Consider the following 19,329-nt stretch of genomic DNA (forward strand, 5'->3'; position numbering starts at 1 on the left):
TCTTTGCGTGGCCGCTTGGAAAATACGCACGAGACTCCCACACAAGTAAGTTCGGTGTAAAACGAAACGTGCATTTACTGACGGGTGCTGGAGAGAGGTTTTTTTCCCAAGTCTTTGATAGAGGGACGGAGAGGGGGTTTCTACGAGGACACACGTTTACAAACTGATTAATCAAAATCAAAAGAATCGCCTGTATTTCTTGCTATTATTATTTATTCGCGAGTGTAGCCTTCGTCGGCTCTTACATGTGCAAGCAATTGATCTATTAAGACTACAGTACTCGCATTAAAGATTATCCAAAACCTACCCCAAGCTGATAACATTTCGCGCTATTAAATATAACCGCACTAGTAATTGAAGCTCCTACGTATTAACCGTTCGGACCCTTGATGAATCTTTTAAGACACGGACGTCGACGTAAGCTGCCTTTGACGACGCCTGCTCAGAGGTGCGATGTAAAATAAAGATTGAATTAACTCGATTGTTTTTCTGCTATGGTTGGTCGAAAGTATTAATTTGTAGTGTTGTTCGCACAGCACGTCGCCGCCTCCGTTTCCTGTTTTATCGGCAAAACAGATGGGAGTCATGGGTGTCAGTTGAGATTCATCAGTTCAGGTTTGACATTAAGTATTCCCTAGTCCATTTAACGTTTCCTAAAAAGTTATTCATGCACGAGATGTGTTGTTGACTGAGTAAAGGAATACATAAACGGGGAGTACAAGTCAGACTAATTAAGAGAAAATTGCCTAGCGACATTTTGGTGGCCACCGTGTTCAGATTTCTCAAAGTGAATTTCCACTACAGTATCTCGTCATGTCTTACGAATTTCCTTTAACATTCCCAAATCTTTGTGGGACTGGTACCCTCTCCTAGGCTGTTTCCTTCCATGTGTCAGGCGTTGCATTGATGGTTTTTGACGCCCTGCAAGTCTTACTGCTGGTTTGAGAATGTTCATGTTGGATAATGGATGGATGTTTATTATCTTACATGTATGAACTGCATTTTGGCAGTGGTAGGAAACTGGAGTGTCCATCACAGAGATACAGGAAGAATTAACATAGTTCACACTGACAGCAGCTGGGATGAGGTTTGATCATAGGACATTGAATCCACGAAATGAAGCACAAAGCACTGATATGCCCACATGCATCAGGGCTGTTTTAAAATATATTGTTCATGTGTTTTAATTCCCAGGTTTGAAATTAAGAATGAAACACTGCCTATCATTTATAAGCTGTCGTCTCTTCAAGATTCATGTCTTTCAACGTGCCACAAAGATGCAAAGCCTGTGGCCTCTGAGGCATTATTATCAGCTTCCATACAAATGGCCTGCAGGCTTTCCTTTTGGCTTGCTAAAACAACCAAGAAGACACTGTCATCATGAACTCTTGGATGTATTACAACAAGATGGTGTTAAAAGGTACATAGATAGTTTAATCAGAGAACACAGGCAGGTTACCCAGAATCTAAATTACAGTGCCTTAAATGAAGCTGAGCGGAGAACACTCAACAGGAGACAGATTGAGCTGTCACCCACAGTCACAGTTTTTCAAGAGACTGAATGCTTGCTCAAAGACCTCAAGGAAGTAGAGGTTATCCTTCAAAGTAAGTGAGTCTAAATGTTTTCCGGCTGTGCCGAATTTCAGATTTATAACCAAGATATTGTATTCTTACTTTGTAGAAGCAAAAAACAGCAGATACTTCATATGAGGGAAAAGCTACGTTTTGTTTTTGATTTTATTGTTATTAGTGTTGACGTTATCTGCAATGAAATTTAAGTTGTTTCTGAAGCAGCCTTTAGTTTTGTTTTGCTTACAACTGTAGCAAACGAAGGGTAACTTTTTCAAGTTTAATCATTGTTATAGATAAGACAGCATCATTCATGTTGATCCCTATTACAAAGATAATAAAAATAAATTAATATAAATTGTGTACTAATGAAAATAGAATCAACTGAATATTATTACATTGTTGTGATGCTTGTAAACATTTTAGACATCCTTCAACCTGTTTTGACTACTTTTGTAATGATGCAACTCTGCTTGCTTATAACTCAATGATAACATTGTAACTCAGGAATGAAACTTGGTTAATTTACAGTGCTGAATACCTATTGATTTTATAAATTTGCACTTTTAAGATTTTTCTCTGTAGAGTAATACCTTTTGGGTTGTTTTGCCTACATTTGGGCACCAACTGTAGTACGAGAACATAATATATACAGTATATATATTTTTTTCCAAAATGACATTAATTTTCTATTTCATTCACACTAAAAAAATGACTTAAGTGTTTATACCTTTCTAGGATTTAGAAGATGTTGGCTGAAAATTAAACTAGTCCCTAATTAGATGAATAGTTCTTATTATTTTTGTACAATGTGCCAATATGTGTTATAATTTTCATCCATCAGTATATTTTCTAACTAATGTATCCGGTCCACGGTAAGACAGTGCCTCTCCCAGCAACACGAGGCGCAAGGCATTAACCAGCCCTGGACAGGGTACATATGCGCACACACACACAGTCAACTTAAGGTCATCAGTTGACCTAATGTACACATGTTTAAAGTGTGGAGGGAAAATCTACCCAGACATGTGCAGACCATGCAGACTCCACACAAGGCAGTACCTCAGGTCAGGTCAGGTCAGGTTGGGGGAGCATGTACTGGTACAGCGTGTTACCACACCCACCACACGACGAAACAGCTCAGGATCCCAGTTGGCAACCACCTATCTGCTGTAGCTAGGTGTTACGTGAGCGTCCCCTTGGCCTGGTCCAGGTCCTCGAGTCCTGAACAATGAGAATCTTGCGAGCCGGATCACCCTTGGGGAATAGCTCCACATGGCCATAGTGCCGTAACTGACACTTCCTCACAATGCAGGTAATGTGCTTCATTCGAGACACCGTCAGCAACTGTTCATTCGACACAAAGTCAAACGAGTGGTACCCAGGAATTCTCCGAAGAGACACAGTACCAAAGGAGTCCAGTCTTCATCTCAGGTCACTGGATAGCATCCATGTCGTGCAACCATATAGAAAAACAGGAAGCACCGGGACTCAAGACAGTTTTCCTTTTGCAAAGATATTAGAAGCACCACACACCCTTTTCCAGTGACCTCATGACTCCCTGATGCTCTCCCAATCTGTCTACTGACTTCATAGTAAGAGTCATCAGAGACATGAATTTTGCTGCTGAGGTTGATACTCTCTCTACAGACAGACATACTGCTGATGGCTGTGCCCAAGAACTTGCTATAGCTGATTCTGCACTTCCAAGACAAATATTCTTCAGTTTGTTTTGCGTGCAATTAACTCATCACAATGTCAGTCCTTATTTGCAATACATAGATACAGCAGGTATGGCTTCTGCCTTTTCTAGTAGGTGCTAAACAGCCTACCTTTATATTGTTCCATATGCTTTGTAGCACAGTACTATTTGGAAAGGGAACATTTAAAAAATTTCAAGCTGCTTCCCTCAATACATCTGTTCATTTTCTAACTCTTATATTAAGTAAAGGATTGTGGGAAGTACCGGGCACAATAGCTAGTAACAGCAAGGCATCTCTCACTGTATATGACTTCCGTGATCCAAAGGAAATACAACAACAACAGCATTTATTCCTATAGCACATTGTAGCTTAAAGTTCTATACAAGATGTTAAAGAAATAGTTACAAGAAAAGAAAAAGATAAGAATAATGAATAAATAGTATACAAAAAATAAGTAATGCACACTTACATAAGACAGATATAAAATTAAGAAAAGTATAGTCCATAAATACAGAATTGTTATTTCAGTCTCAAAATGCAAGCCCAATGATAAGGTCAGGTGGCCTGGGTGGATAGAAAAAGAAAAACAAACACTCCAGTGCTAAAACGCTGTATGAAATACGAAGTAATCAAGCCCGTCAGTTTTTTCCTCCCCAACACAAATCCTCACTGTTTATAGCAGAAATTAAATTTCCTTCAATTTAATTTCATGCTGAAGGACTAAACATATCTGATGACAAGGGTGCTTTATCTTCAGCTTGTCTGCTTGTTAGAAATTTGAAAAATGTTGGTTCTTGCTTACGTTTATCAGCTATCCTGATTGTACACCATAATTTTTCATCTTCATTTATGTTGTCAAAGACCACATCTCCGAGTCATCACCCAGCACTTTGAAAGGATGGATCAATTCAACATGTACAATGGGGCATGTCCCCACCCCTCCAACTACTTAATTTAAAAGTAACCTCTTAAATTATGTTAGTTACAGAAAACCTAAATTCATACAAATGTTTAAAAACAAAAAAACTAATATTTATGAACCTCCTTGCTGAAACTTGATAAGTTAGAGAAATAGGTGAAAAACTGCACAAACACCAAAGAAGGGGCAAACTAAATAGACTAACAATAGCCAAGTGGAGTGTAGTATTCAAACCAATGAATTATCAGTGAGGTATTTAGAAAGATGTGGCATTCAGAAGATATGTGAATCATTCATGATCTGTTCGTAGTATTGTAAAATGCGCTTTAAATATGGTACTGCTACATAGCAGTAAGTGAAGCAGTAATTTAAAATGATTTTTAATATCAATAGAAGGAAAATTCAATCCATCATATAGGCTCCTTTTCAGCTATCTCCAAAGCATCAATTGTTAAGTAGTAACTATCCTAAGGAAGGGCAACATGACAGGGTGTTTTCAAACTGTTATAGTTTAGTGTTGCCATTCTTTGTAAAGTGCTAGTATTTTGGACCTGAGGACAAACAAGAGTATATGGGGAAAAAGCCACTCTGACAGTGTGCAAAGTCCACACAGAAAAAAAGTCGACTAGGCTTTAGACAGTTCACACTTCAAACATACTGCAGCTGTAAGTCAGCGTCATATCCCTCTGTACTGCTTTAGTATAAAACTTATTTCAGATGGTTTACTGGATACTGAATTTTACAGGTGAATGTTAGATCCCAAGAATATAGACTTCTGTTTAATAAGTGTACCTGTTTCATCTTTAATTGTCACATTAATAGATAAGTGTGAATTGTAATTTTTTTAACCGTCCAAGCAAAAGTATATATAGAGGAACAGCCTTGGAGAAGAGCCTTGGTGTTATGCACACATTTCGGAGAAAGTTTTATCTCTGTTTAAAAAGTTGTAATGCTGGGCCATCTTAAATTCCTTTGCACCTCTTCATCAGCGTCTTTTTTTTTTGTAAATGTGTCAATCAGCACAAACAGCAAGCAGCCTGCTATCCCATCCCCCAGCAACGCAGCTGAAGTTCTCCCAGCTCAAGTCTCTTTGTCTGGGTGTGAGGTGCCTGGAGTTGTATAGGGTAAACAATATATCGTTATTTGGAATACATACATTTCATGTGTGTTCCATGTCTACAATGATCTGGATAAATGTAGGATGACAGGAAATGCGAGGCAATAAATGTTGAACATATACCTAAAACAGAAACTTTTTTCATGTTATAGTAAAAATTGATAAAACATTGATGTGAAATGTAATAATGTGTGAAGACTGAAGTTCACATATCAAATAATTTCATAAAACGTTAACAAAACAAGTGTGCCTTTATTCAAGAATATAACCAAAGAAAAAGAAATTATTCAATTTACATGTTGTTGTCAATATGTAAAAAACGCAGCCCATTTATCAATCACATGGGTGGGGTCGAGTTAAAAACGGCTGCCTCTAAATCAAAAGGTTGCTGGTTTGATCTCGGGTCCTCCCCACATTATCTGTTTTGAGTAGTGAACTGCTATCATTACTATTATATAATAAAAACATATACTTGATTTGATTTATTGTAAATTTTTGCTACTTTGCTAAAAGATATCGCTGAAGGGATATAAGCAGACACACAAATCATGTCTTCTTGGTATCTTTAAGGTGGCCCAACATTATGATTTTTTTCATAGGGTTCAGGGATTCTAGTGTTAAGTGAGCTGGAAGCTCTTTGAGGGGATAACCAGAGCAAACTACTTAATTACAATCTATCAAAATCAAAAGAAAGAAAATTACAGATGTAATTAATGTTACAGAGGCAAATGGGCAATAGACTTTCAGTAAAGAAAATAATTAGCATTGTAAATAGTGCTTGACTCAACAGAGAAATGCATTATTCATTTGACTAAATGTTGTTTTTACATGTTGAGTGTGGTGCAAGTAAAACAACCAGATGACAAGTTGTGGAACAGAAGCATAAATCCATGATGTCAGTAATTCATTTGCCACTGCATGGTTTAATGTATGACTCAGGTGACAATTTAACCCTTCTGTTTCTCAAATGTGCTTCTCTTTATCCTGGGCATTCATTTTGGATTGTTTATACTATAAAAAGTGATATATATTAAATAAAGATTGAATGTTTAGATTTAGTTACTGTATATAAATAATTTTATATTCAGAGTAGTTCCTGGCATCTGTTAGAGCCCCAATAATATCAAATAAGTCATTTACACTTGAATACATTTTTTATCAATTGTTTTATAGACTGGATTGTTTAATTTTTTTTTATTAGAACAATTGCTTTATTTAAGCTTTTGTTGATCTGAGACTGTAAACTTTGGGTGCACCCAATCTCCCAAAATGTAAACAAAGCATCAGTAATTACTGCTGATAAAATAAATCAATTATAATAGGTAATAACTACTAATAAGGTAAGATGATCAACTCACAGGTACAATTTAGTGGGATTGCTGCAATTACAGATTGAGAGAAGATGCAATTTGAGGTGGTAGGTCAGGAGCAGACCCAGGACACACTGGAATTATTACAAATTATAAAACTATCTCTCTTGACTATTCTCTCAGAAACTGGGAAATCCCAAAGAGAATCTGGAAAATATTCCTAAGGAGAGGGTGACCTGGTATGCCCAGTTTAGTAAGTTTTCACCACAACCATAAGCATAGTGAAGACGAAGTAGTGATGGACCTGAATCAAAGAAACAGATCTCTAATATTGCCACAAATAAATGGGTATTCATTGGAAATGGTGGTGTGCTGGAACTTTGCGTTCATCACCACCTTCAACATTCTAACTCAAAAGGTTAAAGCACTTGTTATAGTTAGCGGCTGTTCTTTTTGAGACTGCTAAAGGTGATTATAATGTCACAGGATGTAATCATTTCCTACAGGTAGTAAATAAAAAGAGGACAAGAAGAAAACATTTAGGTGTTGTGAACGGGGCCCGGGCACAGACAGGCAGACATGTTGCAATTTCACCACCACACGTTTATTTACAATATTTACACAGTTCTTCGGGCCGCCTCCACCCTCGCTTCTCCTGCTTCGTCCTCTCCTCCCCCGACTCCAGCTTCAAATGAAGGGAGGCAGCCCCTTTTATCTACACTTGGATGAGCTCCAGGTGCTTCCCGGCAATCTCCGCCGGCTGTACTCCCAGAAGCACTCCAGGTGTCCCTGCTTCTCTTCCCCCCAGCACTTCCTGGTGTGGCGGAAGTGCTGAGTTCCAGGGTTCCCAAGGCATCGGGGCGCGCCCTGGCGGTGACCATGGGCCCCTACAGGATTGGGCTTCCAAGCCCTCTACCCATGGCCCTCAAAGCAACCAGGGTGGTGGCCCCCACGTGGTCCGAGGTGGGCACATGCCCTCTTCCGGTCCTTCAAGGCGTCCCGGCCAGGTTGTCGCCCCTGGCATCCCTGACAGTGGATATCCTTTTAAAATCATCATGCCATCTTCACAGTGTGAATCGACTCTACTGTCATATTGAAGCACACCACCTTAAAGAACTCATCTGATCTGTTATGTCCTTTCATTCTTGGTTCACTGTCTAAATGGACTATCAACACGTGTACTTCTAGGCTTTATGATAATACATGTACTGAAGGGATGCGATGCATTAAATTATCATTATGATCTTACAGTGGTTGACCTTTGATTAAAATTTGATGGATATTTATTTATAATTAATAAAATATTCATAATCATATAAAATACTAGCAACTGGGAGCCCGATTGAATCGGGCTACAAATTCTACGTTTGAAATCCATACTTTCTCTGCAAAGAATTATTAGTTTTTTTAAGTCCTTGAAATGATTTTGTTATCATGGCACTGATTTGTGCTTAAAATAGACCTTTTTGGCCGATATAATGAAGAGCTTCCTGTTTAAACGGGGCTGCGAGACGTGAACTTAGCTCTTCGGCGCACCTCATTTGATTTTTTGCGGCAAACAAATTTTCAAAACAAACCGTATTTTACGACTCTAATCAGAGTTGGAGTAATAACAATAGATGTCAGAAGGACGGATGCCAAAACCGAACTGCCCAAAGATAGATTTCAATGGACCAAGCAAATGGCGATACCTTCTAAATTACTTATGGTTCCGGCGCTGTCGAAGGGTTTAAGTCAGTCGACGATGTTAGTCCTGGAAAGGAAAGTACGCCCCACCAAACCAACTTTCCAAAAACCAACTGAACTTACCAACTGGTGTCACCGTAGCATTCGAACATTCTTAGCCCGTCATGCAATACTGTGTCCGCGTTTGCCACGTGATGTTCTAACTACAGAGGCAGATTCCCATTGCATGGTTCTAACTTGTATTGAGTCGAGGTATTGACGCGAACACCATACATACGGATAGTATCAAATTATATATAAGGATAATTTGATAAATGTCAGTTGTTTGTGGGAGTTTGGGCAATAAATATCACATTGTTTATATTGGTTATTTGTATTTGTATGAGCATCACTAAACAGTATTCTCTGCAACTGATGGTATTATAGTGGGGATATTTAGTTAAAAAAACTAAATGCAGTTTTCTGCAATGTTAAACTGAAGCCTGTTAAGCAATGCAAAAGGATCACAAAGTGAACCAATGGGAAATATTAAACTTTCTAAAGTGTTATTTTATTTCAACATCTTACTCATATGTCCTCATTGACAACGTAATTATACTGAATGTTTTGTTAAAATAATTGTTGTGAATCCTCAACAGGCACTGCATTTTATGGCTAACTGCTATTTAACAAAATTTATCATCAGTAAAGACATTTTTGGATATATTTCTGATAATCAAATCCTTCCCAGTGACTAAAAAATACCACAACAGGAAAATCAATATATTTTACTTGGAATGACCCACCAAACTTATTCTCTACTTATATTTAACATTTTTAAAATAAATTTACATAATCATTTAAAAAATATTTATACACATATATCACTGCAAAAAGTATGTTTTTTGCAATTAGTAAAATAGACTTCATATTAATGTAATTTCTGTCATTTGAATCTTAGGTGCAGAGAAAGCAGAAGACAGACAAATGATTGATCTTGCAAAAGATGAATGGGAAAAAATCAAAAGGCAGATTGAATCACTCCAGAGAACAGTAAGATCAAGTAGATAATATAGTGTTGGCTTAATGTCTAGCATTGATTAAGCTTTGTGAATTTGTGATATGGTAAATGATTTTGTTTTAAGAATACAATAATGCAAAGAACTCTTATTTTCAGCTGAACTTTGGTTTACAACTAGAAGAAATTTGAACTTAATCAATAAGAAGTGGTTCACATTTGGCAATTCAAAAGAGGTGTATAATGTATTACTGAGTATGCTGTGAAAGAATCAAAATGTTTACTTAATCAGTTTTGGTATATGTACATGGCCAAGTCAGTCAGTGCTTTTACATGCACTGGTAATTCACAGAAACTTGGTGTCTAAAATGCCAAGTAAACCTTTATTCTGGAGGGAGAAACCGGGTTATTGATCTCTGAGGAACCTGGTTAATACAGGTAGATTTGTCTGAGCAATCTAGTTCTTTGGCCATGTACACCTTTAACTGTGTTGCAGTTAAGAATTTTGAAGTCTGCACAAGTCTACTGCACCTTGCACCTGCTGAGCTTCTCACACTTTCAGTAGCCACGGGTAGAAGTGTCCATAAGATAAATTTCCTGAGGCAAATGCTCGAGCGATTGGCATATTTCTTCTCCTGGTTAAAAAAATCTGTCTCAGTATTTCAGAAATTGTTAAATTTATGTTGATATGCTGAACATACAGTGCTAAGTGCGGCAATGCAATCTCTGCAGCATTGTTGGGGTGACCTATTAAATGTAACGTGTTAAGTAGTCTGATTACTTTTTAAAGTAACGTAATGCAACATTTACTTTATTGAAGTAAAAATACCTGCATTATTATTATCCCAGCAGCACTGGGTGTAATTCAAGAACTACATGTACTGGTATGCTGTCCCTTTGCAGGGCTCAGTCACATAGCCAAGCAATAAAGACTGTGCTATATGCAATCCAGTAACAGAAATACAGTATATGAATAAATTGTCAGTTTAGTTTTAATGCAGCTGTTTGCTATAGATATTGTAAGGAAGAAGATGATCCGCTGTGGCAACCCATAACGGGAGCAGCCGAAAGAAGGAAGAAGATTTGCTATAGATATTTTGAATACAGTGTGATCTGGTGATACAGTGGCCATTGTTTATACCGCAAATTATTGGTGATTCAAGTCTGGGATGTAAAAAGGGCATAAATGTGATTTACTTCACATCAAACAAAGGGTTAAATATACTTCATTTATAAAACACAAACAAACTGTCACTTTTGGCTGTGTTTCTAGGCAGTTTCATGAAGGTTCATATATGAAGTTAGGATTTAATAATACATGTTGGCCATTCAGATGAATAAAAGAAGAACAAAAGAAACAAAAATGCAAATGTAACACACTATTTACACATTACATTTTATAATAAGTAACTATATATCATATTAATTATTTTCTTTGTAAGTAATGAATAATGTGACTAAGTTACTTTTAAAAGTACATTTTTCACATTGCTTGGGAGACATGAGCTCCAGGCTTGTTTTCAGATTCACGGTGGCTAATGAGGATGTTAAATTATGTTTTTGTGCAGTTTAATGACGTTGGAGTGTTTTGTCAAAGGAGCACTCTGTTGGTGGACTTGCTCGTGTAAATGCAGGTTTCTACTTTATCTCAGATTTGTGCACTAGTGATATAGGTTTGTGGAGCTCAATTAAAGACAATTTAAAAATACACTTAAAAATGCATTTACAAAAGATGTTTGTAAAAAGTCTGAGGAAGGTAATATATTGGTAAAAATAACAAAAACCTACCCAATCAAATTGCCAAAGAAGGTAAGAATTCAGACTACAATAGGTTGCCTTAATTTTGTGTCTGAAGAGAGCTAGTGTCTGTTCACATCAGCCACTTTAACTCCAAAACAGAGTGTGCTGGTCTAGCCATTTATTGAATCTAGAATATTCAGTAGGTTGTGAGCATTATCTGAATTCATAAAGTACTATCATGTTCTTGATCCAAGGTTGAAAAATAAAGAAGTGGCTCTTTGAGCACCGCTAAAACGTAAGTCACATTATATAAATTGCTTGGAGGATAACTATAGATAGCTAGAGAATAAAGAGACTCTTGCTATGGAGGCGCAGCATGCATTCCTTAATCTTCATTATATGATTCTTTTATTAACAGTGTAGGGTGGATATGCTCTTTATAATATAATGTAGCACCAGGATAGGCTTCAGCTGCATGTGATTTTCTAACGGACAAAGAGAGTTTACTGAATGGGTCGATACTGCGGCTGTCAAAACTTATGCTGCTAACTGCCAGTGCCAGAAGATGCACACAACAGTGGGTTTAAGTGGCAAGGTTTGTAGTATATTTAAGGTAAGCTGTAGTACTAGGGTGTTGTACTGTGTTAGCCATTATGAATGTAGTGAGAAGTCAAGCAAAATTACATCTTTTATTGGCTAACTAAAAAGATTACAATATGCAAGCTCTCGAGGCAACTCAGGCCCCTTCTTCAGGCAAGATGTCAGCTGTCTAATTCAACAAGCAATTCATTTTATCCAAAGATGTCAATTTAAATGAAAAAAAGGGTTTGAAATAAAATCTGCATTCACTGCAGCAGTACAGAAGTTGACAAAAATGTCAGGACTTCCCAGGCATCATAGTATACCAGATACACATGGATAAGGTCCTTTAAATGTGACGAGAAAGTTGTATCATGCAAAGCTTCTGGAGAACCACAAACAAATGAAATATTTGGTTTTATTTTCTGGTCATATACATTGTCCACTCTAACTATCTGTTCATCCATTACTGAACACACTTAAACCAGTTAAGGGATGCAGGTTCTAGACTCCTTGAAACATAGTATACTAGGCAGGTACAGCCTTTGGACTGGGCACCAGTACTGGCACACTCTTGCATATTCCCCGACTAAAAAGAAAATGTACTGTTTTATTGATTCAGGATATTACAATATGAATACAATTTACTGGGTTGCCATTACACATTGTTTTAATCTTGATAGTGTGAAATAGATGGAAGATTAACACTTAATATTTATGTATTCATATATTTTTTAAGGCAGAAATCTACAGGAAGTTTTTTAGGGGTAAGGAAGTGGAATTATCAGAAACTAAGCTAGAGGTGATTCATAAGATATTAAATCAACTGCAAAAATGCAAAGATCAGAAAAAAGAACATAGTTAAAAATGAAACAAGTCAAAACTAGAAGTCTTTCCCTAAATATTTTGAAGTCTGAGTAAAAATTCTAGTGAAGTTTGTACTTTGTAAGGTTTTAAAGTTTGGACAGATGTTAAGCCATATACCATGTATTATATTATGGCTGCTATGGTGGCATTGGTCACATGGCATGTGTGTCATGTTTCTAGAAGCCACTCAGCATAGTAATGACCAGAAACACAAAACAGTAGTGTGATGACTGTCAAGAAAACATGTTAGTAATTTTTATTAAGAACAAAATAAAATGCTAAAACTAAACTAATAACATGCTGCTTAGAGTTTTGAATGTTTAAAGCCACTGCTTTTATAATAAAATATACTGTAAGTATTGTTTAAAATATACTCTGTAATATGTTGATAGTTATTCCAAAGTTAAGTGAATTTAATTCTGTAAACAATTAATTTTATATATACAGCTGTTTGGTTGATTTGAAAAGGTATGTGTAAGTGAGGTAAAGCATTAGTGTTTCATTTTCTCTTGAATCCTGCAGATTTCCCAGTTCTTGGTGAGTGGCATGATAGGAGTGCATTTCACACAATTTTAAATTGAAGTGTACTTTAAAGTGCCATGTGTAAAAGAGAAGAAATAGTCTTTCCTAATGATGTCAGGAAACAAACTCATATGTTTGGTGCATGCAGTTTTACTTTTTTAATTTTTATGTATTCCAAAGCTGCTGCAGAGCTTGATTCCTCAAGAAAAACATGACAACTGTGATGTGATTCTGGAGGTGGTCTCTGGAAGAACTACAGGAGGTGAGTGATAGCAAGCAGCATATGATCGTGGCATGTTAAAGTATCTTTTTTGTGTTTAAATTAGAATCAAAGTCTTAATCTTACTGCAACATGCTATCTGAGTAAAATATTTTGAAGACTAAAGTGGATTAGCACCAAAAAATAAAACTGCAAAACAAACTTTTTTAGATTAAGGAGGGATAAATCCATTTATGAAATTGGTGTTTCTGTACCACAAATTGTTTCCATATTATACTGGATTAACTGTAAAGCTCTGTATGTTTAGTAGTACTTTTTTGTTATTAACTATTTTTCATGCTCAGAATATTATTCAAATTTTGAGCTGAAAAATGGCAGTGTTTGTCGTCATTAGTACTAGTTGAGATGGAAACAACCTAAACTCAAATGTTTGCTACACAATTTTTTCTGCCTCTTTTTATTCCTTCGAAATAGCCAGGTATTTCTACTGATAAAGCTAAATGTTATTGTCCAGAAGAGAAAAATTAGTTGTTTAATAAATAGTTATTATAGGAATCTACAAGGTTGGGTTGATCAATCCATTGTCTTGACCAGGTAAGCAAACAGTAAAAGAATACACACCCTTCCTTGTTTTACAGATTTTTGAGAAGGCATAAATAGAATCTAAAGGATGTGGAAGGGAATCCCACTAGCAAACTAAGCTCTGCTTTTCACTCCTGCTGCTCAGTAGCACCTCAGCTGTCTGAGGGTGAAGGTCATTTTATTTTTAAAATTGTGCTTTCTGAAAGTGAAATATGTTGTGTCCTTGCAGAAACAAACCAGAGAATTATTGCTTCATATGTGGGAAATTCACATTGGTAGCACAGCAGAAGTCACTTACACCTTGTGAAAAAAAGCTTATCATCTTTATTTTAGTCACATAGTTGGCAATCAGGATAAAATGTGGGCTCCTAAATTTGAAAAATAAATTACCTTTTTTTCCCTAAAATAGTGTTTTTCAACTTAAACCTTCATCTCTCAAAACTGGATGTGGTGGAGCAATTGTTTGCCAGATTTGGATTCAGCAGCATAAAATCCATGAAGAACAAAGATTTTTTTTTATAATGAAGAGACATTGACAAACTTCACTAATTGTTAATTGACAACTAAAGCAACATCCAGTTCAAAAAAGTTATGTCTGCCTGGCAAACTCAGTATTCTGGAGGACTACCACAACTTAGTTTTAATGTTTTCTTCATGCCATTATATAATGAATATATATGTAAACCTATATACACTATATATACATTTTCATGGTATAGGGTCATCTACTATAGTGACAGCAAGTTGCACTCTTGTAGTGTCTCCTACCCTAAAATGAGTCAAGAGACTAAAGAATTAAGCTTAGGATTCTAATTATAAAAATAATAAACACAAGGGAAAGGTAACCAAAATGGATATCATAAAATGGAAAGAAAATAAGAGAAAATAAATTTTATAACTAACTATAATTATCTAATTATCTATTAGCTTAATAATAGACCTGTAACCCAGTCTATTCAGTGGGATGGCTTACCCATTTATAAACACCAGCCCCCACTCCGCTTCTGTCATTGCTGTCAGCTCTGGCTTCAAACTTCCTCTTGCCTATTAATATTTTGTCCAAGTTCACTCCACAGGCCTGTACTTAATTGGCCTGCTGCTAAGAGGTGGCTTTATATCCCCACCCTGGATCTAATTACAATGTTAGAGATGTACTTAAAGGTCTTGAGGTAATTCTTCTCATAGCCCCACCTGTAGTTCCTACTATCCCTGCACTTTTAAACCTCAATTTATGCTTAATTGGCCAATGCTCATAACTATCTCTGCTCTCCCCTGTTCTTCGTAACATGGTACAGCAAAAGGCATTTACATATTGTTCCTTATGCTGTCGCCTAGTGCTTTTGGGGATATTCTAACAAGCTTCTTTCTAACCTCAGATTGTAAGGTATGCCTGACATTCTGAAAGAATGCTGTTGCTTCCACAATTGTTTACATCTCTTTCTTTTTTTATACTGGGACTTGTGTCTATTACTATTTTGGCAGCCAGGATTCTCACAGAGCAGTATACCAGTTTGGCTTTTTGCACGTGGTGGGCACGTAGAAAATCTTTCTCATAACCATCAACTTTTACAAACTAGTCTTAGCCAGACCTGCCACCAGTTACTTATTTCCGACACACCTTAACTCCCTGACACCTACAGTATACGAGAGCCCAGCAACCAGTGACAAAGTACAGTATATATATTTTCAAAACATTTTCATTGTCAGAAAAGGTGACAGATGCCATCTTAAATAATAGGCTCTGTATTTTTAAGCTATTTCTTTACAATCATTGCATATATTAGTTTGACTCATTTATATTTTTAAGAATTAAAAAGCCTTTTCTTACAGTTTAAAATAAGGTTAATTAACCTCACTGTCCTCTCCCTCCACAACAACATATTATCCCACAGGGGTGTTGTTTCCTCTAACATATCGCTTTTACCTCAAAAAACATCCTCTCCTGCCGCTATTGTTGGCATTATTGAATGTTGAAATTCAGTGTGTATTGTTCTGTAGACAACTAAACAATAATCACCCAAAAAAGACAAACTTACAATTACTCAGTCTTTCACTACATGTGATGAGGTAGTTCATAAATAAATCTGAAAAGCTGTTGATGCTCCAGATCATTCAGCTATGACTTTGGAAAGCATTTGTGTGAATCTCACTGTGTAGAAGATTTTTATATATAACAATACATAATGTAATAGGCGCAAAGTGGCCTCACCATAACACTGAGCCCCCAAGTTTCATGGTTAACTGTGTTGGTTTTGTAGTACTAATATAAAATCACCGGGAGTGGCGTTACAAAATGTTTCACATATTTCACTTTGAATATTTAGCGCACAAACTGCATCAGTTTCCAGATGGAGAGTAGGAAACATAGCACAGATTAGAAGAAGCAAGGAAGGAGTTAGAAATATAGTGGTGAAGGTGGCACTCTCATGGCAGACCTGATAATTTATGAAACTGTGACAATAAATAGACTTTCTCTGTTGCTTGATCTTGAAACCCATCCATGTTTGTACCATGGTGAATCCAGAAGGACAGATGCAAATTAGAACTTCACTGTAGATGAGATACCGCTTAAGAAAAAAAGTAGGAGTTAAGTACGCTTCTCTCATCATTCCACCATGACATCTTTGCTTCTGAATCAGACACTTGGCACACTTTGGGGCAGAGCATTGTTTATTATAAGCAACAGAAACATGGAGGAAACACTGAAGACACTTTTTCTTAAGTTGAAACCTCCGCTTTAAAATGGTCTTAGGACTTGAAAAGAAACTTTCTCTATATGCAGATGATATGGCACTGTATATACTGTATCAGACAGAAAATTTCTTTATATGCAGATGATATGGTGCTGTATATACTGTATCAGACACAAAATACTGTGCCTGCAGTCTTAACAGCACTTACAGAATTTCAAAAGATCTCTGGTCTCAGAATTAATTTGAATAAAAGTGTGAATTCTCAAGCATACAATTAGATTGGACACCTTCCCTTTTATCACCACAGATCAGTTTAAATACCTAGGGGTAAATATCACAAGTAAACATAAAGCTCTTTATCAACAAAATTTTGCCATCTGTATGGAAAAAATTAAGCAAGACTTGCATAGATGGTCAACCCTTCATCTCACTCTAGCTGGAAGAATTAACACTGTTAAGATGAATATCCTTCCTAAGCTTCTCTTTTTATTTCAAAACATTCCAATATACATCAATAAATCATTTTTTAAGCAATTAGATTCAACCATAACTTCATTTATTTGGAACTCAAAACATCCACGTATCCAAAGAGCGACCCTACAAAGGCAGAAGGTGGCATGGCTCTACCTAACTTTCAGTTTTATTACTGGGCAGCAAACATACAAGCTATAAAAACCTGGACACAAATAGATGAACATACATAGGCTTGTTCTGCAATAGAAATAAAATCCTGCAGTGCTTCTTTACATTCCCTGCTTTGTGCCCCAATAAATGCAAGTTATCGCCAATATACTAATAACCCAGTTGTGCTTCACTCACTCAGAATATGGAACCAATGTAGAAAGCATTTTAAGATGGAGAATCTTTTATCTGTGGCACCTCTGCATGAGAACCACCTTTTTCAACCCTGGCAAACATATGCAGTTTTTAATATCTGTAAAACATTTGGGATTAAATTGCTTAGAGATCTTTATATAGACAATATCTTTGCATCCTATGAACAATTACATTCCAAATTTAACTTTCCAGCAACACATTTCTTTCACTATCTTCAAATGAGAAACTTTGTTAAACAGAACCTGCCCGATTTTCCTCATCTTGCACCCTCCTCTATGCTGGAAAAAATATTGGTCAGTTTCGAGGACTCAGACAGCATTTCTGCAATATATAAAATTATTTTACAGTCCCTCCCTTTCAAAGATCCAAAAGGACAATAGGAAAAGATCTCTCACTCAACATATCAGAAAAGGAGTGGAAGGTAGCAATGCAGAGAATTCACTTGAGCTCCATATGCGCAAAGCAAACAATTATTCAACTCAAAATTATATATCGAACACATCTGTCTCGACTAAAACTCTCCAAAATGTTTCCAGGGCAAGATCCAACCTGCGAACGCTGCAATCAAGTCCTAGCCTCACTGGGTCACATGTTCTGGGCCTGCACCAAATTAACATCATTCTGGACCAACATTTTTAAATGCCTTTCAGACAGCCTTGGTGTCACAATCCCTCCTAACCCATTAACTGCTGTGTTTGGTGTTCTTCCAGATGGGCTTAAAGCAGAGAAGGACAAACAAACTGTGATTGCTTTCACTACACTATTGGCACGCAGGCTTATTTTGCTAAACTGGAAGAATCCTAACTCTCCTCTGTTAAGTCAGTGGGTAACTGATGTTTTATATTACTTGAAATTGGAAAAAATCAAATTCTCACTTAGAGGATCTGTGCAGAACTTTTTCAAAACCTGGCAGGATCTAATCAATAATATTTTAGAATAAGCTCTTAAAGCACTGAGGAAGTAATTCTCTTCCGATTTCTTTTTCTTATCCATTTATCTTTATCCGCTTATTAAACTCATCAATGTATGTATTTTTACAAGCTTTAAGTTTTACTCCATTGGCCAAGCTCTTTTTCTCTGGGGTGGGGGTTGATTTCTTTTCAGTCTCATTTTTTGTAAAAAGTGATCTATTTGTATGGAATGACTACAATAAAATCAATAAAATGAAAAAAAAATAAATAAATAAATAAAGTGGTCATAGTCAGTAGGTTTTCATATTTAGACTATTGCCCCTTCAACACTAATTTAATTTGCAGGCACAGGCAATATAATATGACATATTTTTTAGAATTTTAGAATAAAGTTTCATGTGGCAAATTTATATATATCTGGATTGTCAAAAGATAACAAACTTATCCTTAAAATATTTAGTTTGGGTGTCATTCTTTATTCTTGTTTCTATTGTTCATATTTTAAAATGTATTTATTTTTTTTTTTATAAATAAATGTATTGTTCACTGTAGATTCCTGGATAATTACCAATTATTTTTTCTTTTTTCTTTTCCTTTAGGAGATATATGCCAACAGTTTACTAAAGAAATATTTGAAATGTATCAGAAATTTGCTGACTTCAAACAGTGGACTTTTGAAATATTAAACATCAGTCCTGCAGAATATGGTGTGCATTAAATGTTCACATTATTAGATTTCTGTGCACTTTCACTGTAATAGCATCATTAATCTGCACTTTTATTCTGTAATATAGGGGGGCTACATCATGCTGCCGCTCGTATTTCTGGCGAGAGTGTCTACAAGCATTTAAAATTTGAAGGCGGAATTCATCGAGTGCAAAGAATTCCTGAGACGGGTCTATCCTCTCGAATGCAACGCATTCATACGGGAACCATGACTGTCATTGTATTACCACAGCCAGAAGAGGTAGGAAGTACTTATTTTGTTATTTTTACATATATAGATAAAATAATAGACAATAAGCCCTGCCTACTAGAGACAGACTAGCTTAAAGTAACTTAATTCCTTTCTGATGT

At 36.3% G+C, this 19,329-nt stretch overlaps 1 protein-coding gene across 4 annotated transcripts in view; it reads left to right on the top strand.

Moving 5' to 3' along the window:
- The window catches only part of mtrf1 (mitochondrial translational release factor 1), a 34,183-nt gene continuing 14,854 nt past the window's right edge, over positions 1–19,329 (top strand). The window contains exons 1-6 of one of the 4 annotated variants that reach the window (XM_039745291.1): positions 1–45; positions 1,195–1,605; positions 9,245–9,336; positions 13,190–13,271; positions 18,852–18,959; positions 19,047–19,219. In XM_039745291.1, coding sequence (XP_039601225.1) covers positions 1,209–1,605; positions 9,245–9,336; positions 13,190–13,271; positions 18,852–18,959; positions 19,047–19,219 — 852 coding nt within the window. In that variant the 5' untranslated portion in view covers positions 1–45; positions 1,195–1,208. The other 3 variants (XM_039745292.1, XM_039745294.1, XM_039745293.1) reach the window with 3 other exon arrangements.

Source organism: Polypterus senegalus, chromosome 2 (genome assembly GCF_016835505.1).
Source record: "Polypterus senegalus isolate Bchr_013 chromosome 2, ASM1683550v1, whole genome shotgun sequence".
NCBI lineage: Eukaryota > Metazoa > Chordata > Cladistia > Polypteriformes > Polypteridae > Polypterus > Polypterus senegalus.